Below are 26,688 nucleotides of genomic sequence, written 5' to 3'. Positions count from 1 at the left end.
TCCTTCTGCACCTCTTTTTCATCATCCTACCACAACTTGCTGCCCTCTCCGCCTCTCCTCCTCATCGCTTTCCTCCGTCACAATGCTTTTGATGCCAATTTAGCTCTATGAAAAAGCGCCCCATAAGCTATCCAGTTAATACATCACTGCGAACAAGTTCTTGTATCGTCTTTTTATCCATTACGAACATATACTTAAACAGTCTATAGAGTTTCCATGAATTGCTGTCCATAAAGTCTATAGACTCTCTATAGACGAATCCTAGAAAATATTCGGCAATACAAATCTTATAGACAGCCTACAGACAATCTATAATTTTTGCCATGCAGTTTTAATAGACATTTATCAATAGAATCACAATAGACTATGAATAGGCAAAAACAAATATCTGTAGGAAGATAATAGAGCCTATAAGAAGTCTATAGGCTATTTATAGACCTTTTTTATAAGGGGAAAGTCTTCGCTCTATTGATATCGTACGCCGCGCCGTGTTTATGGTTAAGTCAACAGCTTTACCAAGGACTTGGGTCACTGAGATGACGCAGAGCGTCAGGCCGCCTGAAAAAAAAAAGAGGTGCGATGTGCTTTCTAATATGTTAATTCATTCAACTGCTGATTTAAGCTCATGATATAGGAAGCTTCATCCGATCTGGAATTTGAAGAATGTATCTCACGTCAACTTTACTATAAAAACCGACGTTTCTTGATAGTGCTCCTCTGACCTTTTAACCTTCTGTCTACTTCCTTACGCAGTGTGGAAAGGAAAAGTTGTTTCCAAGTACGTGACCACGGGCTACAGGCACCTAGCGTTCAACATCAGCCTCGTTATAAAGGAAGGTGAGCATTCTAATGCAGTGGATTTGTCTGAATGAGCTCGCATCGCGAAGGCTAGCGAGTAGCAGCGCATCGCATGCTTTTCTGCCTGGAAAATGCAACAAGGATGCATTTAACGGCATGAAGTATGTATGTGTAAATGTTTTAATGCACTATCGCGTCTTTAGTTGAAGATTCCGCTTTGCAGAAAAACACTGAGCCTTGATACGCAATTCTATAATTTCACATACATGGAATGCTCGTTCTTTGCATTAACGGCTAATTGCGCGAGTTCCTGCACCGCGGGGCTGACACTGCTTCCAGGACTGACCTCCTGCTCCTCCTTCTGTGTTTCAGCTCATGTTGAGTGCGACAGTACAGTGCATATAACGGTTTTCAGCCCTAGGCATAGACAAATGTCTCTGTATGTGATTCACGAAAATAAGAAGGCGGCGGCTTTGGCCAGCAACCTAATTATACTGTCTTTAGATTCGAGTGTGACGTTATGGCATAACTTCTTTTGCCCTACGACCTCCTAATTAATTGTAGAAAGTGTTTTGTGTCTAGCTGTATCTTAAGTACGTTGCGTTTTACTTTGTTCTTTATTGACACTGCGTAATAACCTCTCTTTCTGCGATTACGCAGCAAAAATGTCCTGCAAAATCTTATACTTCCAGGAGAAGAGAACAAAACGACTCTGACCGGTAACGTGAGGGTATTCCAAGGTCGAGAGCTTTGCAACGCTACAGACCTTGATGTGAACAGGGAGTACATTATATTTGGCAAAGACAGTGACCAGCACGTCACAGAGGAAGCCACCAGGTAGGTTTGTTTGAGGAGTGCTGTGCCAGCGTGCCTTTGGTAGGAAGTGATGCGACAGCAGAGAGGGCTCGACCGCGGCACCACATCAACCAGGGTATACAGAACAGCTAGATAATACCTCTTGCGAAGCTCTCCATGCGAAGAATCTATTTCAAAATTCAAGATGAAAATCAGTCGAGATATTTTTGGCGTTTCTAAAGTCAGGCAGGCTCACCTGTGCCGCTTGTATGAATTTCGGAGGGCTTTGATTTACATTGCGGACAAAACTTCCCAGTGCGTTTTGAGCGCTTTAGAATACATATTCAGTGTAACGAATAGACCGAAGGTTTTTCTTTTAATCTAATCTACTATTGTGGTTCGGACCATTCCCTTTTCTTCTCCATGAAATTTATAAACACTTCTTCACACAAATCACTATGGTCGAACAGCAGACCATGATGTTTCATCCTTCTGTAACGCGATTTTCTTATTTTTTTGCAGTCTTAGGTACCCGCTCAACCAGTACGTTCGCATCTACGACCGCAGAACAGGTGATCGCAAACGCCCTATCAAAAAAACCCTCGACTGGCTAGCTGGACCCTTTGAAAGGCGAGGTGGCTGCAATGAATAAAAATCCCGAAATCAAAAGCAGTAGTCACTCATTGTTGTTGCCTTTTTGAGAGCGGCAGCACAATTGTTGCCACATTGAAAGCACTACTCGGGTAAGTTCGGAGCACAAGACGAGACAAAGGACAAAATTCTTGCTTGAGGTTGGTACGTCTGGAATAGTGCTCTCTCACGAACACAGGGAAAGCGGCAATGAGAGCGACGCCAAGAAATCGAAGGCTTCATTATCAAAACAGCGCAAAACAGACGACAGAGAGAAAGGCAGTAAGCACAAACATTAGAGGGCACTTAAAGGGCAAGTGCACCACTTTTTTTAGAATTCTGCGCAATTAAGGGATTATAATCTATATAGGCTGCAGCTTAAGTACAATTGGGTAAGCTTGGTTAAGTTCGGAGGAGCTTTGCGTAAGTTGCAGCGAAATGGGAGGAAGCTCGGGTAAGTTCGGAGGAGCGTCGCGCAAGCTGCAGTGAAATGGGAGGAAGCTGGGGTAAGTTCGGAGGAGCGTAGCGCTAGCTGCAGTGAAATGGGAGGAAGCTCGGGTAAGTTCGGAGGAGCGTCGAGTAAGTTGCAGCGAAATGGGAGGAAGCTCGGGTAAGTTCGGAGGAGCGTCGCGCAAGCTGCAGTGAAATGGGAGGAAGCCGGGGTAAGTTCGGAGGAGCGTAGCGCTAGCTGCATTGAAATGGGAGGAAGCTCCGGTAAGTTCGGAGGAGCGTCGCGCAAGCTACAATTAAATGGGAGGAAGCTGGGGTAAATTCGGAGAAGCGTCGCCTAGCTGCAGCGAAATGGGAGGAAGCTCCGGTAAGTTCGGAGGAGCGTCGCGCAAGCTGCAGTGAAATGGGAGGAAGCCGGGGTAAGTTCGGAGGAGCGTAGCGCTAGCTGCATTGAAATGGGAGGAAGCTCCGGTAAGTTCGGAGGAGCGTCGCGCAAGCTACAATTAAATGGGAGGAAGCTGGGGTAAATTCGGAGAAGCGTCGCCTAGCTGCAGCGAAATGGGAGGAAGCTCCGGTAAGTTCGGAGGAGCGTCGCGCAAGCTGCAGTGAAATGGGAGGAAGCCGGGTTAAGTTCGGAGGAGCGTCGAGTAAGTTGCAGCGAAATGGGAGGAAGCTCGGGTAAGTTCGGAGGAGCGTCGCGCAAGCTGCAGTGAAATGGGAGGAAGCCGGGGTAAGTTCGGAGGAGCGTAGCGCTAGCTGCATTGAAATGGGAGGAAGCTCCGGTAAGTTCGGAGGAGTGTCGCGCAAGCTACAATTAAATGGGAGGAAGCTGGGGTAAATTCGGAGAAGCGTCGCCTAGCTGCAGCGAAATGGGAGGAAGCTCCGGTAAGTTCGGAGGAGCGTCGCGCAAGCTGCAGTGAAATGGGAGGAAGCTGGGGTAAATTCGGAGGAGCGTCGCGCTAGCTGCAGCGAAATGGGAGGAAGCTCGGGTAAGTTCGAAGGAGCGTCGCGCAAGCTGTAGCCAATGGGAGGAAGCTCGAGTAAGTTCGGTGGAGCGTCGCTCAAGAAGCAGCGAAATGGGAGGAAGCTCGGGTAAGTTCGGAGGAGCGTCGCGCGAGCTGCAGTGAAATGGGAGGAAGCTGGGGTAAATTCGGAGGAGCGTCGCGCTAGCTGCAGCGAAATGGGAGGAAGCTCGGGTAAGTTCGGAGGAGCGTTGCGTAAGTTGCAGCGAAATGGGAGGAAGCTCGGGTAAGTTCGGAGGAGCGTCGCGCAAGCTGCAGTTTAATGGGAGGAAGCTGGGGTAAATTCGGAGGAGCGTCGCGCTAGCTGCAGCGAAATCGGAGGAAGCTCGGGTAAGTTCGGAGGAGCGTCGCTCTAGCTGCAGCCAAATGGGAGGAAGCTCGGGTAAGTTCGGAGGAGCGTTGCGTAAGTTGCAGCGAAATGGGAGGAAGCTCGGGTAAGTTCGGAGGAGCGTCGCGCTAGCTGCAGCGAAATGGGAGGAAGCTCGGGTAAGTTCGGAGGAACGTCGCGCAAGCTGCAGCGAAATGGGAGGAAGCTCGGGTAAGTTCGGAGCAGCGTCGCGCTAGCTGCAGCGAAATGGGAGGAAGCTGGGGTAAATTCGGAGGAGCGTCGCGCTAGCTGCAGTTTAATGGGAGGAAGCTCGGGTAAGTTCGGAGGAGCGTCGCGCTAGCTGCAGCCAAATGGGAGGAAGCTCGGGTAAGTTCGGAGGAGCGTTGCGTAAGTTGCAGCGAAATGGGAGGAAGCTCGGGTAAGTTCGGAGGAGTGTCGCGCAAGCTGCAGCCAATGGGAGGAGCCAATGGCAGGAAACTCGGGTAAGTTCGGAGGAGCGTCGCGCAAGTTTCATCGAAATGGGAGGAAGCTCGGGTATGTTCGGAGGAGCGTCGTGCAAGCTGTAGCGAAATGGGAGGAAGCTCGTGTAAGTTCGGAGGAGCGTCGCACCAGCTGCAGTAAAATGGAAGAAGGGCGTCGCGCCAGCTGTAACCAATAGGATTAGGGCGTCGCGCGAGCTGCAGCGAAATGGGAGAAGGGCGTCGTGCCAGCTGTAACCAATGGAAGAAGAGCGTCGCGCCACCAAGGTCGCGTAAACGTCTCACGTCATCACAACTAGCCCTGGAAGTTGGCAGTTAATTATTTGTCGCGAGAGGTTGCTCGAAAATATCAATATAGGGGTCGTACAATGCCTACCGGTGAATGATAGAAGCAGCCATTTTCCAGTGCAGTGGCGCATCGCTTAACCGCTGCGCCACTGCGCTGGTAGTGTATGAGATTTCCCAGGGATCTCTGAATGTAAAGTAGAAAATGACCAATTCTGCATATGTGGCCATATATCCACTAAAGATGTCGCGTCAAACCCTTACTGCGTAGCTTAACTGTCTGCTCTAAGTGAAGAATGAACGCCTGCTTTAACACGTGTGCTCGGTTTAACTACATTAAAACCCTACCACATTTTCCCAAGGCAATAGCTCATTGAGGACGGAATAGCATTCCCCGAGGAAGGGCATTAGTACTTCAATAGCCGCAGGTGTACTTATCTGCGTGAAGCGGCGCTACGTGTGCTGCACTTTTAAGCATTTTTCTGGCTTACAAAATTTGTTTCAGTAAGAATGGCTTCCTTCATGTATATTTGCTATCACCTACGTGGCACTAACCTATTAGTAGAGCATGACTTGGCATATATCTCTAGGGTCGCGTTTAGGTGGCTTAGAAATGCAAGAAAAACACTCCTTAGCAATGCGCACCTGTGACAGATTGGTCTTGTTCCACTGCAGAAGCGACCACGTTTTCAATGCATAAAACTTTTGCCAAATTTGGCACACTGGTGAAGTGGCAGAAAAAAAAGCGACGGTCATCTTGTCAGACCTAGTAAGTAGTAATTAATTGATATATTTTTCTTTTTTTACATTTTATCCACGGGTTGGCTTCACCGCAGGATAATTCCGAGAAGATAATCCAAGGAAGCCGCCATAGAATACAGGTACACAGAGATGACGTGTTATTAGAATAATAGTATTAAGTGTTACATGCACTAAAGACGCTCTGCCCAAGAATATGTGTTCTTCAAGTGGTTGCTTGCGACTTTCAAAGATCATTTTGTAAGCGCAAATAGAAAAATGTAATGCGAAAATGCTGCGCATGGGACATGCGTTTCCGGTTCGACAGCCTCGCTATCACTCTAGCCAGAAGCGATCCCACATGTGTCTCGCACGCATGCACAGCTAGCAACAACACGAATTTTAATGCACTGCCGACGTGCCACAGTGGCATGATAACTTCTTTTCACAATGGAATTGGGTGAGGGAACACGCGATGCCATTCGAACCGTCGCCACGCGATAACTAATCGGGGTCACATGGGAAGCGCCAGCCCAGCATCCTACTACTGCGCCTAAAGATTCCTACCACCCGCGCCGATTCGGCAGTTTCCTATCATAGCAGCCCGTAACGCATGTCCATAGCAGCCTCAGTCACTTCGTGGTCTACACATCACTCTCTGCCAAAGCAGTAATAGGGGAATACGCCGTTACACAGAGCTACACAGCGCTAGCGTGGCTATGGTCGCCCGCACCCTATGTTAGTATGGCTTATGGTTTACGGTGGTCTAACGTCCCAAAGCGAATGAGGTTATGAGGAACGCCTTAGTGAAGGGTTCCGGAAATTTTGGCCACCTGGGGTTCTTTAACGGACACTGCCTCTAGAATTTCGCCTCCATAAAAATTCGACCGCTGCGGCCGAGATCGAAGCCGCACCTTTCGGGTCAGCAGCCGAACACTACAACCACTGAGCCACCGCGGTGGCCCTATGTTGGTATAACACTGCTATCAGTGTAATGAACGTCAGGCGACACCAATGGAGCCTTGCAGATTTATTCACTTTTGTGTGATCGCATTTAAGTTAGTGCGTAGAACAAGCGCCAAACATCCTGAACGTCCAGTTCCATCTGCTGAGACTTGATTGACCCCCAAAGGGCTACACTAATCATTCTCTACAGCTCTGCCAGGCAGATTGCCTTTATAACGACATCACCCTCGTCAATCGAATAGCGCAGAAGCGTTCTTTTCTTAATGAAAGACCGCTGCTTGACAGACAGAAAAAACCTCCCGGAAGTCTGCATATCGATCTTGTACCCGTGTCGCAGCACTCGGTGGCATGGTATCGTATTGACGTTGACCGGAAATGCTCTCACAGAATATTTTGCCACCTTCAGTTGTCGACGCAGCCGTCATGCAGTGAAGCTTGCATCCCACAAAATGACCGTTATATAGCCCATGTTCACGATATCCGCAATATGACAGCTGGTGTTGAGAAGGACGGCTCTCAACTACTTTGGCATCCTCCCGATCTTTGCATGCTTGCTGTAAGCCACTGTAGGACGGAGTTTATCCTGCTGGCGCTTTGTGATGTCCCAGCCGTTTTTGTGTCGAAGAGACGAACATGTTTATCCAGAATGTAGCGAGACCTGCAAGAAAAAAATATTTAGGGCGCAAACAATGTTTTACGGTGGTATTAGTCGGAAAAGTTTAAGGTAAACCCGAAGCTAAGCCGATTTCCAGAAAAAAATAGGGAAACACGTCGCTGATTTCCAGTGCTTGATAGCAGATGCCCTAAGTATTTAGAGCAGCAGACTAATAAAAAGTGCTTAGTAAAATAAAAAATAAAAAAGGTGCAGTAACTGTCTCACTTCCCGGTGGCCTTCTCAAAGGCACAGGGAGGAAGGGGAGCGAGGATGTAATGAGAGAAGGAAGAAAGCGACTCCTAGTTGAGGGTTCGAGAATAATTTCCATGAGCTGGGGATCTCTAAACGTGCACGGACATCGCACAACACATGGTTTTTTTTTTAGTTTTGCCTCCGCAGAAATGCTGCCGCAGCGATTGGGTTCCAACCCGGGTACTCCGGATCAGTAGCCGAACGCCGCAACCACTGAGCCACCGTGGCTGGTGGTGTTCATTGAGGAAATGGAAGACGCGAGAGCTATGAGGAGGTTATGACGACCGGAAGGTTGCATTAGCTCTCAAGGGATCGAGGCACCAGATAATGATTTTCACCATGAAATGAAAGGCGAGGTAATTGACTCAAATCTTCGTGGGCACCTGTGTAAATTGTGTGAAGTGCCTTCGAGGCAGCGATGATAAAGAGGAGGGAACTGAGAATCGCTGACAACTTGGTTCCCCACCGCTTCCTGAAGTAAAGCGGAGACTATGGAGACGTCAGAAACGCAGCGATTCGCGGCGGCAGAAATGAGACACCAATGCTGAATATTCTGGTACGCAAGGACTGCCCATTAATTACTTCGCACCGTTACCAGTCCTGTGACTAGCGACCGTTATTTACAGCACCTGCTCGGCCAAACATAGCTTTGTTTTGTGCGGACAGCTCTGTACATTTCACATCTGACTAGATGACATCGGGGTATTTTTTCCCACATCGCTGCAGACTGCAAGTAAGACTGCATCAGCCTTTTCGACGAACCCCTTTGTGGCCTGGGCCATGCTGCAATTCGGCTATCAAACCATTTGCGGTTTGAAGTGGAGTACAAGTGGGGAAACCAAGCATACCTGTTTAACAGCTGTATGTTACCGCTACTAACCTATGGGGCAGGAAAACGCAGCGAGCTTTGCAAAAAGGGAAAGATAGGTGTAACGTTAAGAGACAAGAAAAGAAAGCAGTGTTAATGAGGGAATAATGACGTTCTACTCGAAATCAAGAAGAAGGAATGGGTACATAGGCAGGGCATGTAACATGGCGGCACGCTGACCGATGCTCGTTGATGATAACCGAATGGATTCTAAGAGAAGGCAAGCATAGCAGGAAGCAACAGAAAGTCAAGTGGGAAGATGAGATTAGGAAGTTTGGGAGGAAATGTGACAGCGGGGAAGGGACATGGTAAATCCGACGTATATCAGAAAGGTCTCGACGCAGATGTGATGATGATGACAAAGAGCATATCAGTGCCCTCGAGGTCAGGTGCTTGCTGCTCAAAAGAAACAGGTTTTTGGCTTTATACAAAACGGCTCTGTTTGTTCCGCTAGTTGGCAAATGTTCATTTTGGATAAAGTGAACTAAGAGCGTGGGTTGCATTTAGGCCTGTGTCTAAAAGCAAAATCACACTGTTTCCGGAATAGAAAAGAAACAAATACTAATGTAACGTCTTAGGTTGTCGTTGCCGCATCTTGGCCGTCCAGCTAGGCGGTTCAGTTTCAGTTGATTACGGTGGAGGCATTATCATTGTTGAATAGAACTCGGGATACTCAGCGCATCGGAAAGAAAACATTTACACTGAGTGCAGGATGTGCGTAGATGTCCTACCAGACTACATACATCTGCGCCTTTTGTACATTAGGCCGCGATGTTTGCGCCCTCCGGAAAGACCGACAGCAGTTTCTCACTATTCCCTGCTTGTTGCTGTCTGGAGCGATTTGCCGAGTGCAAGCTTCCAAGCACGTCTGTGGTTCTGCTGCAACCTGTGCGCCCGTCTGCAAAGCTTAAAAGGATTGCTCGACGTACTTTTCAAGCATACAATAGACGCCGAAACAATAAAGGCCAAAAACACTGTCGTGTCTGGGCACCAATTCATACACCGTACTGACGGTTCTGGAAGCTATTCCGCCGGAAGCGCTATGGGGAGCTTCTGTCGTTATCATCCGGGTTTGTAAGAAAGCAGAAAAAATATTTATATAACCGTTCCCTACGTTTCGACAGTTCTATTCGCCTCGAAATATTGCTGTGCAAACTTGTCCCAAACGAAAGAAAGAAAAATAGAACGTGAACTAGAAAATCAGAAGACAAAATACGCCGAGTCTTACACAACTACGCCGTCCTTCTCGAAGAGCTCGCCGTCTCGGCCGAAGACAAAGTAGCGTGAGCCTTCACTCATGTCAGCCGTGTTGCAGTGTTTGCGAGCTACGAACAGCTTAGTGCCCGTCAAGGCGGCCTCCCTCTGTTCAGCGCCTGCAAGGGATCAAGGCTGTATACCTGTTCACGTGTTTCATGTCTATCTTGAAGGTATTATTCTAATATGCTCTCTCTTTTACATGTCCGTGTGACTACGGAGGAAATCGAGGAAGACAAGCCAGACTAGTCTTGTAGAAAGTTTTACATGCTTTCCTCACGCCCGATTCACCTTATTGCAATAAACGATTATTTTGATTAGGTTTAGAACTGAAAAAAAAGATAACGTGATCTACTGTTCACTTTCATAGCATGCCTGAACGTCAGAAGGTAGGAAAGAGGCCATGAAAAATTGTCACGATGTTTCATTCAGCAGATATTTTGCTTACGTGCTAACTACGTACAACAAGCAGATATTATGCATATGTACAACGCACGGCAACGAAGCCGTTACACAGTCACTATATGGATTACAGTAAAATTGTTAACACAAGTAAAGTTTTAGCACGCATGACTAAGTGATTTGAGAAGCTCGTCACGATATGTATAGACAGAAGCCAACCGTCTTTGAGGCCATGGAAAGAGAATATCACTTTCATGGAATTCGTTTGTAATGACGGAAAATTACGGGACTAATTGCCGCACTGAAAAAGAACACCTCTCCTCTCGTCAACAAAAGCTGTAGATAAAAAAAAATAGCATTCGCATGCGCCAGCCGTTGCCTCACACGTTCCCTCACTTCGCCAGTGCCCGTATTAGCGCTCCTGTATCTTTCCTGGATACGAACCAAAAGCCCAGATACAAATACGGCTTAAGGACTGTTGGTTTCTTTTGAATTGCGTATGTGCTGACCTTTTGGTAGTCAGCAGATGTCTCAAGTATTATGCTTTCAATTCTTTAGCAAGGTCTACGCTTCAGATTGCTTCAACAAAGAAATATGTGGAATATATCACCTTGTTTGATCACCGTGTCAACACGAAGTTCGATTTGGCGATAACCATTGGTGACATGGTTCCGAGACACGGTTCCAACCCACACTGCATCAGAACAGAACACAGAGTAAGAAATCCGCCAGCCTGCTTCTCAGAGTTATGTTTTAAATTGACGAGCAGTCAGCTTTAATGGGTGCAGCGTGGTGTTCGTAAAAGCTAATGGAGCCAACGGCAATTATCGTTGTCTACTACCCGCTGAGATGCGAGACAGTAGCCCCTCACGGGAAGTCAGACAATATATTCCTAAAGGTTGTTAATATATTCGCCGGAAACTTGCATTGGACCTAAACGAGTGCCATTGGGGCTCAGGTTTATAGTGGCAAGTATTTTGAGTTCTGAAGACACTTGCGAAGTATAACAAACCAAAGAACCGTTGTTACATAGAAAGGATATTCAGCACAAAACATTAGGACCTTGGCCTCTAGTGTGCTCTACCATGTTTTGATTATTCAGTTTTCAAAGTGGCAACAATTAGTGTTTCAGGTGTAGTCCTTGAATACGACATGAAAAATCCTTCCTTATCGAGCTCAGGACATGCCTATGAAACGGTACAACAATTTACGGGGCTTTTTCTTTGATATATTTGGAATATTGCATCTGAATATGCAACACAGGCGGTCGTATTAAATATACAATTATTTATATTTCGCGGCTTCCATCAATAAGAATTATCTCCTCCATGCGTTTTGAACCGGCGCCTCTAGAAGCCAGGACCCCGTTGCCAACGCCGAATTTGGTCGCATTTTTTTCAATCTTTTGGCAGTAATGTTACGAATGGCATGGAATAACAAGAACGCCCAAGTGTCACAGTAGCTGCCCTATAAGAAAAAAAAACACTCTAAGGAGCGAAGGAGTTCTTACATTTGCGTACCGTTTGTTGGGAGTACGTGCTTTTTAGGATCAGGTCACTTAGACGAGACCTCCACGACAGCTTATATTCCATCGGCTGTATGTCCTAACTCCTGCACACTCAATAGACAGTTCATACAACAAAAAATCAGGCTGCTTAGCAGCACGTTTTGGTGTACCAGTTGGTCGATATCATTCATTGGGAACAAATTTCACTAACGCCAAGAAAGCACCAAAACGTGCTGAGGACGTCCTGAAATAGAACGTCTTCATCCCGAACTGGACCTTCTGAGCACTTGTTGAGTATGATCATGGCTAAATTCCCTATCCTCAAGAGGATATCCTTAGTTTGTACATCCTGAAGTGAGCATCTTGAGGTCACACTCAGGACGCCTTTGCGTTTCTGAGCATAAGTAATGCACGTTTCGCTTTACTGTGTAAACAACGCAACACAGCTGGAGCGGTCTTTTCCTCATCCTTTTATTTGCGATCTGCGCGCTGCTGTGTTACCCACCACGCACGTAGGTCTGTTACCGTCAAGAACATATTCGTTCCTCGGTCCCCTGCACTGGACCGGCGCGAGCTCTTCGTATGGTCCCCGGATACGAGTGTGCAGGGCAGCCACGCCTTGAGACCCGCCTTATACAACGACGTGAGACGAAGAACGAACGCTGCGAACTACCACCATCCATAAGCTTCGGCAACGCCGACCCACTCTAGCGTAGAAGCTGTAAACAGCACCTCCTCCCCTGCTTGCATGGAGGAAGGAAATCTCAGGAGAGAGAGAGAGACCCTCGCTATCCGAGCTGCACGCCGGAAAATGTGCCGGAAGTCACGCGCTTTCGCAAGGACTACTGGGATTCTTTGGCCGCCGGCGCAGCCAATGGTAACTCTGGGTGCAGCGGCGTCGTCGGCTGCACTGTATGGTGCGCATGCGCAAGCGCGCTGAGACGGCGGCCAAGTAAGAGGTTGGAGCGCAGGGGTGCATCCTGGCTTCAAAAAATGCGACGTAACCGCCTCTCCTGTTCTTTCGTTCCTCCATGCCGGCGTTAAACTGTGCGTCGAATAAATCGTTACGTATCTCGTGTATACCGATTCCACAGCGAGAGTCACAAGCGCCATCCCACGATCGCACCTTGAACCCGTACTGCATGCAGCACGGTAAATAGGGGCGCCTCAAATTCTGTTACCATCTTAGCGTTTGTCTTCGGCAGATGCACTCCCAGAAAGAGCTTCTGCTCTGAAGCAGGAATACAGTAAATGCCGCAGACGGGACATGGGAATTTCCGGACTGCTTCATCTCATATGTTCGTCATGTACGTTAGCGAAGTTTGCCCTTATTCAAAATGGGACATGCTTAAAATAAGCCTACCGAGACGCATCATCATCTGAAAAAATAATTAAGTTAAGTGGAATGATGAAAAATGACCAATGTATAATCAATCACCTGACAAACAAGCTCAGGAGAAGCTTTGTTTTTCCCAAACTGAGTTTTATCAATGAAACAATGGTGCGACCCAGCTTGCTGCTCATGTTTACTGCCTCTAAGGGTGCCATCGCGCCGGTATTGCACAGCGTCTTATCGCTTTCTCCAGGTTTTGGCCAAACTTGAGACAAATGGAAAGCCTATGCTTGCACGCTGTGCCTACAAGTACTACTAAGTTAGTGTTTCTTGTCAAGATGATGCTTCTGCAAGGTGCATAGCACTGTAAGCCACCAAATGCCGTCCATACTTTTCAAATTATGCACATACATGCTGAATGAGAAGCTGAATGTTGAAGTCGAATTTGAATGTGGTGAGAAATGGTGATTCATTTTTTCTTTCAGCTCTGCACTGTGAACGCATATTGTGCGATTTGTGGACAAGCTCGTGTACTGGGGGCAACACGCAAGAAAAAAATAACACTAAACAATATCACTTACCGAAGTCGTGCTCTTTGCAAGCTAGGTCGAGCAGCTTGCGCCTCTTTTCAGAAGTCGCTCCCACGTTGTCAATTGTTCTGAAGGGTTCTCTGGGTGGGCATTCATCTGGAAACACACCGATCACGTCAATGCAATTTATGTTGAGGCGCTTTGTCTGAGCTTCTGTTGTTTCGCAAACACCTTACATATTTTCACAAATATTCTATCCCCCAGCAATACGTTCAGAACAAGAAGCTGTTTGTTCCAGTTAGTCACTTTTAAACTATGCTGCTGTTGTCACACCGTTCTCCCACGGACGTGAAATTTCGTCCCAAAAAGAGGTCCGTCATCAGCTCCGGGCAGGTAACAAGACAAAAAAGTCTACTGCAGCATTTAACAAGCGGGACTCGTAACTTAGGCCTCTTTTTCAAAGGATAAATCTACAGGAAACTTCTTCCCTGATAAAAGCCCAAGCAGCACAGGTAATTGGCCCAACAATGGAACCGTATTGGCAAAGGCCGGCCCTACAAATGACCAGACTGGAACAATCCTGTTGCAATATTGGGCCGATTACCTGCGCTGCTTGGGAGGCGTTGTCATTGCCGTTCTGTGCCGCAACCAAAAACAGCAGCGTTGACATGCAGGTGCGTGAAAATGTTTGCCAAATGGTCAAAACCTGTGCAGTCACGTGATCTAGAGGCGAAACTTTGAGTGGGCCTCCTCATAGGGTGGATAACAAGGAAGATGGGGCGCACTTAGTGGTGTAATTTATCATCACGAAGAAAGGCGAAAAGTATGATTTTTTTTTATGGCGAGAGCCGTTACTTGGACTTTGTTCTGAGAGCACGTGTAAATAAATCACATTTCAGCATCTGTAGTTCTTGCAGAAACCTGCAAGTTAAGGCCAGCGATCTAAAGCGCCAAGCCACGCGAAGATAGAGGAGGCAAGACGAGGAGACAAAATACGAAGAGGATGAAGACAAGGTGACATAAGACAAGCCAAGAGAGCGAAGAAACGAAAGAAAAGGCGAAGACGAAGTAAGCCTAAGGGAAGACGAGAGAGTGAATAGAAAGATTAAAAAGAAGGGAAGAAGAATAGAAGAATAAAAAGAAAAGAAAAAAGAAAAGCGAAAAGAAAAGAAGGGGAGCTGTACAGGAAGCGTGAAAGAGGATTAAAAAAGGCACAAAAAATCGAGGGACATCTCGTCTTTATGTGAGGGTAGCAACAACAGCAACAACAACTCGTCTCTCGTCAAATGGTTTACCCGAGCTTTAACCTAGTTGAGGCAGCCTTATTTCTTCAGGTTTCTTTTGTCTGTCCGGAGGATGCTATTGGGTACACAGTTCAAAGCGCCTGAAGTGCACTTACACTGGTGTCGTCATCCACCAGCCGTCGGTTTGCAAAGTATGAAGCGTTTGCTTAGGCTAGTCGATCAGTCGCTTTCTCAGATTCTTCGTGCAAAACGAATGAGATGAACAAGGAACGCAGGACACCGGCGAGTAGCCAGTCATCCCCAGTTATGTATGTATCGCTTTGTGCCAGTTAATATTCCTTAGACGTGAATATGGCGTGAATACTCAACTTGGTTGGCTAGAAATCGGTTATGCGAAAAAGAATAAAGCACTTGAAGGTTCGAGGTACTGTTAATCAAACTAGTACTTTCAAAATGCATGATGAAGAATTCCCATGAATAAAAACAAAAATTCTGTTTTATGCACTTTTACTCACTATACTTAGGCCTTCGTGATTGAGGTGCAGGCGTGCCTTATTGTGACGGCATGGTAACGACTAGGAGGAACGTAATTATTTCTTGATGGACACTTCCTCCAACGTGCGAATTCCACCAAAGGAGCATATTATAGAGAGTATACGTGAAAAATATTGCAAATATATGCGTTCTTGTCACTTTAGTAATGCTGTGCCGGAAGCCATGCTGGCGCGCGTTACTCTCAAAACAGTGATAGCTCTGCAATGTCGTTGCAGCAAACGTACTCAGTTTTCACGTCACCTGCATGTTTTGGCGACTGATACTAAGATTTTATACTGTCATGAGGATAGGAAAGGCGCAGTAACTGTCTGATCATGGGCGAAAGTGTAAAATGCACTGGGAGGGAAGGAAAAATGGGCCGAACTGCGCTTTTCCATCAGACTTTCCTGCTACCGTACGAAGGAAACCTTGCGCTATATATAATGAGTGTTTAGACTTCCCGCAAGCACGCACACGCACACACCCGCACGTGCACCCAGGCACGCGCACGCATGTACACACAGGAGTATCGTAATTCATGCCTTCGTATGTCCAGGACACCAAGCGGAATTCTTTTGGACTACTCTGCGGGCTCTACAAGGTTACTCTAGGGCCTAGATAAGACTAATAGGGTTTGCCTAAGGTTTAGAGCAACCTTCTGCTAGACTCTATGAATCAGCAGGTAATTCTTAAATTTTCTTGGTCTTTTTAAATCTCTTTAACCCTATGCCAGATCACTGCCCCTGTCCACTTCCCTGTATTCTCGATTAGTAGCCGTACTTACCTTCCACGCATCGGCACTCGTCTCGTTCACAGGTAAGCTTCAGGAGCGGGCTTGTCGAATCAGGACCGTAGAATTGCGTGCACGAACGCGCTGGTAAAGACGCGAACAAGAATCGCACTGTTACAAGAGTGATCCGTCGCTGGTTTATCTAATTTCTTCAAGCAACAACAGTTCTTTGCAGTGCCATGCTCTATGACGCACACATGCAGAAAATCGCGGTGAAATTTTAAAAAAAGTAAAGAAAGAAACATCAAACCTGTACTCCGACTCGCTCCACCTCTTCCCCGCCTTCTTCCCCCGCAATTAAGAGCAGTTAATAAAAAGAGTTAATTTGTGACCTCGGACATTGTGATTGCATATGGTGTACAGAAGCCATGGCGGCGGTGGCGAATCACGGTCTTTTTTATGTTGCGAAGAACTTTGATAATGTGGCCACTGACTAGCAAGAGGCACTTGCAGCTTGTTCTCGAGCGCCAGCAGAGTGTGACTATATATGTCCTCGGACATTGTTATTGCATATTGTCACGTAGTGGTGACGGCAGTCGAAGCAGCGATGAAGACAGACAAAAGGGTCTTCTAAAAGAAAACTGTTTATTGGGCTGACCTGCACCCAAAATGACTGAATCACTCGGCGGCGGCGAAGCGACAGGCGTGCTTGGCGTTCGTCGAACAGAATGCCCACCGCTGTCAGCCGTGCTTAATTTAAAGCTGATAGCGAAGTTTCGAGATAAAGCGCGCAAAGTTACTAGAACATTCCGGAACAACGTAGAATCAGATCTGCCTGGCTGCGATCAATCGAGATAAATCTAGTCGCGTCTTGCGTCGCAAACAAAGTGATAAAGTGGTGTGGCGGCAGATTTGAAAAACGAACAAACACTGCAAATATACGCGGCATTATGGTGTATAGAAGCCGTGGCGGCGGTGTTGAATCAGGGTCTTTTTTATGTTGCGAAGAATTTTGATAATGTGACCGCTGACTAAAAAGAGTCACTTGCAGCTTTTTCTCGAGCGCCAGCAGAGTGTGACACAGCAGAACCGAATTATTGGTCCAAGGTTTCTCTGGTAACTGGAGTGGTAAAATTACTTCTCGCGGCCATTCGCATGCATGAAGCGATTTGAAGACAGTGGGACTTACTCGGGTCATAGTAGTCGTACACCTTCACCAGAGCAGATTGAACGTTGTAGACGACGTGCTGACGCTCCGTCCTGAACTTGAGGCAGGTTGCATTTCGCCATGGTATCTGCAGGAGCAATACGGTTATGTAGTACACACACACACACACACACACACACACACACACACACACACACACACACACACACACACACACACACACACACACACACACACACACACACACACACACACACACGCACACACACACGCACACACACACGCACACGCACACACGCCCGCACGCACCCACCCACGCACGCACGCACGCACGCACCCACCCACCCACGCACGCACGCACACACACACACACACACGCACGCACGCGCACACACACTCACACACACACACACACACACACACACACACACACACACACACACACACACACACACACACACACACACACGCGCGCGCGCGCGCGCGCGCGAGAGAGAGAGAGAGAGAGAGAGAGAGAATACAACGGGACAGTGGGCCCTTCTCTGTGTGTGTCTAGACGGGATGTGGGGTGAGGGAGCTGGTTCCTTACAGAGCAAGCACTGTGTGTATCGCGCGTGCAGGGCCGGCACTTGTTACACGAACTAGTGAAACGAACCATGATACACCGTGAGTAAACCGCACTTATGCCAAAAAAAAATTTGCAATCCTGCTCTGGAACACCAGTAAATAGCCAGAAACCGCCTTACTATTGGAAGTGTCCCCATCCACGTGCGCCCAGGCCGTCGGCAGCACACAGGGCATATATACCCAGTGCTTTTTTTTTTGCTTTGCGTATTCCTCCTTCCTACCACCCTTCTGGATATATAAGCTCCCTCTTCAGAACAAATAAATGATTCTTCCGAGTGCATATTTCAGTGCTTCATGGCGAGCACAAAACGTGCAGTGCACAATGGGGTTTGTACACTTACCCAATGAAAATATAGCATTACATTCTTCTCAGTTATGACGTAGTTAGCCAGGAGCTGATTTTTAATTTTGACCTGAAAAAATGAAAGCAGACCAGAAAGGTAAGCTCAGCACTCTTGGGGCATCCACGGAATTGAAGCCATTAGAGAAACACTTCAAACAGTCTCTGATGCAAGTTATGTTGCTTTGGCTTCAAATGGCTTTCAATTTCTAGTTTACTATTGCAGAGACCGCTACGGTTTGAATCGAAACGCGCGGACCATCTTACGAGTGACGGTGTAAAGCCTCCGGTGCATAGCGCACCGTCTACCGAAAATAGCATAAGAATCATGAGCACGCTTGCACATACGAGTTATATCTCATAAGTCGTCGTCTGAACTTGTAGCGTGCTGTGGCTGGTGCAATGAAGACTGAAAATTATGGATGTCGCCGCCGTTAACCGTAACGGGACTGGCTGTTCTTAAGAAGAAACGTATGCTCTGTCGTCAACACATGTGAATATGGGTCCCCTTCATTGGATTTGTTATCGGTTGCCGTGTCGCACAGGGGGCTTGCTTAACTTGCTTAATGCCACACGACCCGGCTGATAACCTCTTTGTCTCATGAACGCCGCTGAGATTAGACTTTCATGACAGTCTTAAGGTAGGAACCATTAAATAACACTGGCAAAGCGGCACGTAACTGTGTATGTATGCGCAGAAGAATTCGCAAAAATATACTTTCTTCCTGAAACTAGAGGGGTAAATGGCCGTAAATGGCAGACATTCTGTTCTTTCAACCGATTTTGTAATATTTATTACATTTCCGAAGTTTCTTTAGCTCTTTTTGAGGCATTAAATTTTTTCGGAACTTTTACATGTCTAGTTTATAACTTTATGATCTACCCTCCGCGATCTTCACTAGAGCTGCCACCTGTAGATCCTATCGATGCACTTATCAACACAACTCCAGAGCTTCTCCAGTGCTCCTAACTACGATACTGGCCCCCACACATAAAATCTCTCAAACATATGCGCAGTTCCTGGGAATCTCAGTTATATTGATAAGGAAACTTTCTTACCGCTTTCAAGTCCTCTGCAATGGGAACAAAGCCACTCAGGAGTCCAACTTCTATGACCGTCATGTTAGAGTCCGACTCACTAAGGTACCTGAGGAAACACGGTTACACATATCTCATATTTCCTATTGAGTTAATAATTACACCAGCCTGCTACTATTTTACAAATTGATAGCAAAACTGAATACATTGGTTTATTAAATTGATGATACCATTTCTTTCAGTTGCTTTGCAAGCATAGTGCTTATTACTGAATGTATGACACGGCTGGATTACTACCCTGTTAAAGGTGGTCTACTGTCACTTCTGGTGCAGACAAGATTTGATGTTTTCTCCAAGTATAACGTTGGAAGTCTGTTTGTGGGGAATGTATATATTTTAACGCAAAAACACTAAGGCTCCCCTTCAGGGCAATGCCCGGCAGCGCCGGCGTTCAGAGAGAAAATGAGGGTTGGTCGTAAAGATAGTGACGTCACACGAGGAGCAGCAGGTTTGAAAAGTAAATAAAACATCAATAAGTTGTGAATACAGTTCCTCAACAGGACTGGAACGTCATTACGACGTGTAAGAATGTAAAGTACACTAGCTTCACTGAAAATAAAATTGGGGTGAGATGGGAATCGAGTCCATTCCTCTCGGATCCTGAGTTCGACACCCTACCCCAAGGACATCGAGGAATATGTTTGTTCGACAAGGTTGAAGGGAGACCGTGTACGTCTTGTCCGACAGTGTCTCTGTGTCATTGAACTTATATGCAAAGGGGGCCCCAGGCCGCTGAAGGGGGTCATTAACGCTGTCTCATCATACCCTTAATGCAAGCTTAAGTGTCCGCCGAAATTTCTTTTTCAGTACTGCCAACTCCAAATATAAGAGTTGCAGCAGAGTGAGAGTCTCTGTATATGCACGGGTCTTTGTACATGCGCTACAAACTAACTTCATTTTCTATTTTTACGTGCCAGATATTAAGCAGCTATGCATAAAACTTCGACAATGACGGGGATATCTTTCAGAGGACGTAACCACAAAATAAAGGCACACTGCAAAGTGTTCAATTGTGGGCAGGCAAGAAAAAAAACACAAGATGTTAATAAATCAAAACATGGCGAGTCTTACTGTGCACACACTTCGACGTCGTAAATGAGCTTGCTCTGCTGTGACGAGCCGCTTTGGGAGGCCGTAGTACCAGTGATTCCTGTCAGTGCAAATAAAGAAACACCCACGGAAAAATGCTACACATGCGCTTTGAATTTGATTCCACCTATGTTAAATTAATGAATGACTAATAGTTAAATAAGTAAACAATTAAATAAATTTTAAGAAGAAGATGAGGACCACTAAGCGATGCCGCGCATCGTCGACATGCTGGTCGGAAGGGTGCGAGTCTCGTGCTGAAGCTGCTGCCTCCGGCTGGCAGTTTTGTCCTGCCTCTGTAGGTCGCTTTTACCGTCATTAAATCCCCCCTTAGCTTGGCGGAGGTGTAATATAAATAAATCAATGAAAGCTACAGGATGGCTGGGAGTATATAAGATTCTGGGTGAAACGCCACTAATACGATTCCTTGACGATATTAGTGGCATCATTCCGGCATAAGATGGTCCGCTCTATATTGCGGACGGTGTTTTTTGTAGCTTCGCTTCTATGTCGCCTGCGTCTAAAAGCTGCATGTCACAGCGTTCAGCGTGAGCTTATTTGTCGGTTAGAATAGCTACTCCGCAAGGCATGCACGACAGATACCTCTTTTTAACAATACTGCCCCTGCGCGGACTTCAGAATGCAAGAGCTGGGATACCTTGCTTGATGTTCGAAACTGCGGTGCTGTGAAACATTAGCCAGTGACGTTGACAAAGGGGGGACAAAATGTGCGTTTATTTGCAACTCGTTATGAAACAGTTTCACTGGTGCTACTCAGCACATATTCTTCGACAGGCGTAAGCAGTGATGAGCCATAAGACATGAGTAATGTCATCTTTCAGTCCTGAGACGTAAGTTAGCTGGCTGTTTCTTTAGTCCCTTTCTTGTACTTCAGCCTTTACTTCAAGCGCAGGGCTATATTGTATGTGCCTCGTACAGGTATTTTCTTATATATAACGCAGCTTGGAACACCTTGAAGTGCTGGAGAGTTATCTAGGCGGTTTATTACTGCGTGCAACATAATGGTAGCGTCTTCCGCAGTTAGTGCATGAGGTTTCCTAGGGTACAAAAAGACTGATTCGAAGTGAAGTGATTGACTCCACTTCCGTTTCACTAATGCTGTTTCAGCTGCAATGTGCAGGAAAGAATCCAGAATTATCGCTCACCTGGCAAGGACCAGCCGGCACGGCCGGATCGACGTGCTGTCGCACAAAAAGCAGTGGGAAAACGTTAGAGATTATAGCGTACTTGTATGTTCAATGGAAGCGCCGTACTGGTGGTTTGTGCTTACCCCTGTTTTCTCCCAGTAGCTCGAGCAGAAGCTCTTCCGGGAAATCCGACACTGCAGCGCTTTTCTCCTTCGGGGTATGAATGTCAGCTCGAACTGAAATGTTGAACTAAGAAAGCGAAGAAAATTGATCAAAAATCATAAGCGCTTTTATTACTTACCACGTACGTGGCGGCAGTTCATTCCGAAGTCACGAATGACACTCGTTATGACCCAGCTGTACATCACGTGCTGCTTCCTTAGCGAAAAACCAACTGCTTCCCTGTCAAAATTACGTGAATAGATCGTAAAGCGGAAACAAATGACCACCGATTTGCATAATTACTGAAATGGGAAGTGGACGCACTACCACTGCTTGGAAGGAGCGCGAGCGACACATGGCCGCTCAGTCCGGAGTCCGCAGCGAGAATCCCCCACCATCAGCGGAACGCGGCCGCAACTGTGATACAGCCGCTCTCCCATTGGCTGTAGCTGGGCGACCACGCCGCCTCTCCATTGGCTAAGCCGCGTGACGCATGCGTCGCCGCCGGCTCGTCTCTCGCGATTCAAGGTCATGGCGCGACTTCGGACAGACCCCAATGAAATCCGGGCTGTAGTGCTAGCGCATCGAAAAAAAAAGTAATTAGTCCTGTCGTAGCAACTTTGCTGTATATCGCGGCGGATCTCATCGGGATATCACCATCTGTCATGACGACAGAGCACCGTGTGACACTGCAGAAACTGATATCGTTATAAAAAGCATTCTTATCGTCGCGAAAATGCAGGACCCAAAGTACTAGAGGAATCGCACTTTTGAGGTCAGAAATTTTTATTGCAGTATTTTTCGACTTGGTTTCTTCGTAAAAACAATGCAAGCGTTTAACCTTGTGCAGCGCATTAGGCTGTGGCCTTTTTTTTTCAGCAGGCTGGAATTTGTCAGAGTTGTAATGATTTAACCGCGAAGAAAAGATTGTGCTAATGAAGGCTGTTTCGCGACCTAAACAAGCAGCTTACCATGCACACGAGCTCAGGTGGGAGGAGCACGTTGTACTTGAGTCTCACGGAGAGCAGTCCACTTCCGGTTCCGTTCGCTGTGACGAGCAACTTACCCGTCACGTCGTGAACCTGAAGAATACAGGAAAAGATGACACATCGTTATAGTATTTGATATTACTCGGGAAAGTAAAGCCTTGAACATCTTCCCCAGTCATTGTCTCTTCAATACCTTAATTGCATGTGACCTCGACAGAGCGAAAAAGTTTCCCGCTGGAAATATTAGATCTTTCGGCGGCTGAAAATGTGGTGTAATAACTTACTTAATAACGCGATAACGTTAAAGCACACGTTCGGCAGGAGTTCATGGAGGGTCAGGACGAAATTCTAATCGCTCGATGACGATGCACGTCACAGGCTCTCAACCGAATAATGAGGAGTAAGACGTAACACCAAGAACGACCACGTGACATATTTTCCCACACACGTCACGTGTGTGAGGATATTCATCATTAGTCTTCAGGGTCACCACGTCACACGGCATTGAAAATGCTTAAAACATCAAATAAACGTTTGATTATAATGTCGCATCATCACTCAAACGTAATTAGAACATGCGAAATAAAATAATTGCGTGGAGATGAGAATCGAACCCGCGACTTTCGTGTCGCGAGTCCGACATGCGATGCGCTGGCGATCGCAACGCCTGACTGAATTCGATAAAAGGAAGGCCTTGTTTGTCTTGTGGCGAATAAAAATAAAGTGAAATAAGAATGAAGCAAATTCATATAAAAATAAATTAAGAAACGCGTCCGTATCTGCGAAGTGATATGCAAAGACGACCTCAGGCCATTGGAGGGACCCATTGATGCTAATGAGTCATACTCTTAAGCTCGAGCTGAAATGTCCCCCCCATTTTACCGCGACTGAAACTTGATTTGTTGCCGGGCTCCACACTGTGTGATAGCGCGTTAAAATAGGTGCTGACGAGCTTCACACCTCATCACTGCGGTGTGACGACTGTGGCATATTTGTTGTTCTAGCCATTGTGGTTAATGCCTATGGAACCACCGATTGTTGGTTCACCATTCATGCCTCATTGTGATTGTAAATTTGACAGCATTCGCTGTTTTAAGGGCAGTTGCCGGAAAACGTGGTGTAGCGTTTGTAATGCTGGTCACCAAAATGCCTCCGCGACCACGTGACCACCCGCTGCAAATTGCCGGTGGCGTGTGCCTCGGGCAACTTCGTCGTTATCAGGTGAGGTGCGCACTCGGAACGAGACGGCGCCAAGCGCTTTCAAATGCCTCTTAATATGACACCATTAAATGACATCAATGTGCAGGATTCAGCACACCTGCGCAGTAGCGGCCGAAGCAGTTATTATAAAACTGCCGGCGTCGTGGCACATCAGTCATATTGCGTAAAAATTACGGATTCAGCCGAGGCGGGCGTCCTATTCGAACTTTTCAGATACGCGGAAAGTAAAAAAATTGACGGTGGTTTAGCTCTGGATAAACCTTGAGTGACGCGATAGCTACAGCTGGCCGAACTTGCTCAGTTCAATTGCGAAGTCAGTCTTTCGCCCCTCCGTTTCGCTTGGCGTTTCTTCTTCATCTTCGTCCAACTTGACACGGCGCATGCGCACAGCTGTGGCAGCTCGGTTTCGCCGGCGCGTCGCGCCGCCAGCAGAAGCAGCTGCTCCTCACCACGTGGCTGGTCACGTGACGAATCATGTGATCAGCCACGGCGCCGCTACGGTGGCTAGCGTAGCGCCGCGCCGCAGGCAGGTGCTCGGCACCACGTGACAGCGTGATGGCGCAGCCATAGGGTGACAGCGCAGCCACCGACACGGCGAAGCCACCCTGAAGGCTCGAAATGCTACCGTAATGTAGCTATCACTACAAAACCACAACCTAGAGGCAAGTTGAATTCTCTCTAGATACTAACGGCAAACTGGTTGCCCCAACAAGATTCCCAAGTTAAAGCTTACGCATTTCGCACACCATTTAACGCTTGTTGTAACCCTGCAAAAATCAAAACACCACCGCCATAAAGACTTTGCCGGAGCACGATGTAGAGAAGCTAGCCCTGATTGTGCTCATTAGCACAGAGGGCTTCGCCATTAATTTTTGGCTTTCTCCTCGACCTAACATTCTTTACCCTAGCCCTGTGGTTTCAATCGAATAGCATTAAGCAAACCCTTACTGCTCAGTCACAAAGTGGCCCGATGGGCGCAGTGTTTCGTTGCCACCATGTCCACGAAGCCGATTTTCCTGGCAAGCTTGTTACGGCCAAAATATGTGTAGTAGAGAGTTAAGGCACCGATACTGTCTTCATCTTAGATGGTATATTTTTTTGCAAGAACAAAAAAGGCTCCGAAGATAAAAAATGATGAGGCCCAAAGGCGGGGAGGCGAACAATATCAAAATCTCTTGAACGGAAATTTGTTTCATACGTGCAAATAAACGTTTTAATAGTTTTAATTTTTACGTGTTTCAGGAATACTGCTGTGCGTCGGAATTGTATTTATGGTGCAGTCTTAAAACACTTTACATCTTTGGGACGAAGAAGAAATATGTTGCCGAACAACAATTTTGCTTTCTGATACTCTTCGTGCATCGCCTCAGGCACGCAGCCCTATAACTTCGTTGGTTGGGTGAGCAGCAACCATAATGACCTAGAACTACACCATGACCGCGCGGAGTGGCGTCTGGGATTCTCTACATGCTTGAGCGTGGTTAAGTCGCTTTAACTCGAACTGTCACTGCCAATTACTAATGAACGTGCTCGAGGACGGACTCCATTCCATTCCAAAAACCTTTATTTCCACCAGAGAAGAGGCTCCCCTACTACATCTCTGGCACGCAGGCCTAGGGGTGGGGGCCGGGAGCCTCGCATCTAAAGGCAGGCATAGATTTCTTGGTCTCTTGCGGCCTCCAGTGCCAGGTGAATGACTTTTTTCTGCACGGCGGGGTCCGCGCTTTGCAGAAGGGTTTCCCAGGCTTCGTTGCTATTTATTCCTTCTTTAATCCCTGGGGAGTGTGTACATTCCCAAATGATGTGATCTAGGGTCCCCCTATTCTCACATTTTTTGCATTTTTCCTCTATTTCCTTTTCCCTAAATACGTGTGATGCCCACACCGGGTTTATGAAGTTCCCAGCTTGTAGTCTACGCCAAGTTGTAGCTTCTTTATTCTCTAGTGTTTTGTCCGGCGGAGGGAAAATCCTCCTTTGACTTCTATAGCTCTCTATTATTTCTGCATAGCTGATCAGTCTCTCATCCAGGTCCTTGCAGTCGGGCGGCTCTCCCCTGGCTCGGAAGTAGAGGTCTCGAGCCAGGGTGTTTGCCGCCTCGTTTCCAGGGATGGATGCGTGAGCTGGTACCCACGGAGTACATTCTAACCTGACGTCTGCGAACTACGATTGCGGTCATCGCCGCAGCCAAACACTTTTCAGTTTACGGGTTCAAGTTCTTCCAAGAAACCATTTGGTATATTCGCCAGCCTGTCTATCACTTATATCAGAGGGCATGACTCATGGTTACATAACAGTCTACTTACTTTCTGCCGTGTATTATTGAGCCTCACAGCCTTCTGAATAAACTGCTAGGCGAAGTCTTTTGCTGGAGGGACGTCAGTTTGGTAATACCACCGGCAGATAACACTTATCTACGACCTGAGTAGCGCCATATTAGGCTAAAGCTACCGAGCCTTGTGGGAAGCAATGAGTCAGTCTCGGCTACTCAAGCCTTTTCTGCAGCAGTTTAGAGTCTTCATCGACTATTGCCGTTGCTGTCTCAGCTCTGGCCATTGCGGTGAAGTGGCGTATGAGCATGGGACAAGGTGGCCCAGTGTGCGAGCTGGGATTAAAATTTGGCCCCGATGAAAATGACCATAGCTGTATGTCACAATAGTGCCGAATAGCTTTCCATGCAGTGCCCGTATCACTTGAGCGGACACTCACGTCGAGGTGCTGCAGAACCGCCGCGTTGTCCCGCTTGATCCGGATACTTTTCTGGAAGGCGCGCTTGCCACTGTGAGTCACGTTGCACGTCAGGTCCATGTCGGACTGCTGGTACTTGAGTGCGAACTCCGTCAACGCCTCTAGGGCTACCACAGAGTGCTGCAAAAGAATTTAAGTGGAATGACTCTGCTTGCTACCCCAACCCTGTCCTGATTGAGGGTAGACATGGAAGTGAACGGACGATGATCCAGTTAGAACATTAGAAAACAATGAATATTGTATCTGTAATGGGAACAAAGTTAACTGAATCACAATGAGCTAGTGGATTTGTATGTTACAA

General features: G+C 47.1%; 2 protein-coding genes across 3 annotated transcripts in view; one reads left to right on the top strand and one right to left on the bottom strand.

Annotated features, from left to right (window-relative positions):
- The window catches only part of LOC144106495 (venom factor-like), an 83,554-nt gene extending 81,294 nt beyond the window's left edge, over window positions 1-2,260 (top strand). The window contains exons 39-41 of the mRNA XM_077639316.1: window positions 754-837; window positions 1,491-1,635; window positions 2,116-2,260. Of these exons, the coding sequence (XP_077495442.1) occupies window positions 754-837; window positions 1,491-1,635; window positions 2,116-2,245 (359 nt within the window). The 3' untranslated portion in view covers window positions 2,246-2,260. The remainder of the gene's footprint in view (window positions 1-753; window positions 838-1,490; window positions 1,636-2,115) is intronic.
- Window positions 2,261-5,559: 3,299 nt separating this feature from the next.
- LOC144108809 (complement C3-like) overlaps window positions 5,560-26,688 on the bottom strand; it is a 92,574-nt gene continuing 71,445 nt past the window's right edge. Inside the window, exons 29-41 of one of the 2 annotated variants that reach the window (XM_077641990.1) lie at window positions 26,349-26,507; window positions 22,404-22,514; window positions 21,414-21,519; window positions 21,289-21,324; window positions 20,105-20,183; window positions 18,995-19,082; window positions 17,937-18,008; window positions 16,990-17,095; window positions 15,855-15,944; window positions 13,344-13,448; window positions 10,533-10,616; window positions 9,495-9,639; window positions 5,560-7,149 (exon numbers count right to left, since the gene is read on the bottom strand). In XM_077641990.1, coding sequence (XP_077498116.1) covers window positions 7,008-7,149; window positions 9,495-9,639; window positions 10,533-10,616; window positions 13,344-13,448; window positions 15,855-15,944; window positions 16,990-17,095; window positions 17,937-18,008; window positions 18,995-19,082; window positions 20,105-20,183; window positions 21,289-21,324; window positions 21,414-21,519; window positions 22,404-22,514; window positions 26,349-26,507 — 1,323 coding nt within the window. In that variant the 3' untranslated portion in view covers window positions 5,560-7,007. The remainder of the gene's footprint in view (window positions 7,150-9,494; window positions 9,640-10,532; window positions 10,617-13,343; window positions 13,449-15,854; window positions 15,945-16,989; window positions 17,096-17,936; window positions 18,009-18,994; window positions 19,083-20,104; window positions 20,184-21,288; window positions 21,325-21,413; window positions 21,520-22,403; window positions 22,515-26,348; window positions 26,508-26,688) is intronic. The other variant, XM_077641989.1, reaches the window with a different exon arrangement.

This window comes from Amblyomma americanum, chromosome 10 (genome assembly GCF_052857255.1).
Source record: "Amblyomma americanum isolate KBUSLIRL-KWMA chromosome 10, ASM5285725v1, whole genome shotgun sequence".
In the NCBI taxonomy this organism is placed as follows: domain Eukaryota; kingdom Metazoa; phylum Arthropoda; class Arachnida; order Ixodida; family Ixodidae; genus Amblyomma; species Amblyomma americanum.
The sequence above is the reverse complement of the archived record's forward strand: the minus strand, read 5'-3'. Positions and strand labels throughout refer to the sequence as shown.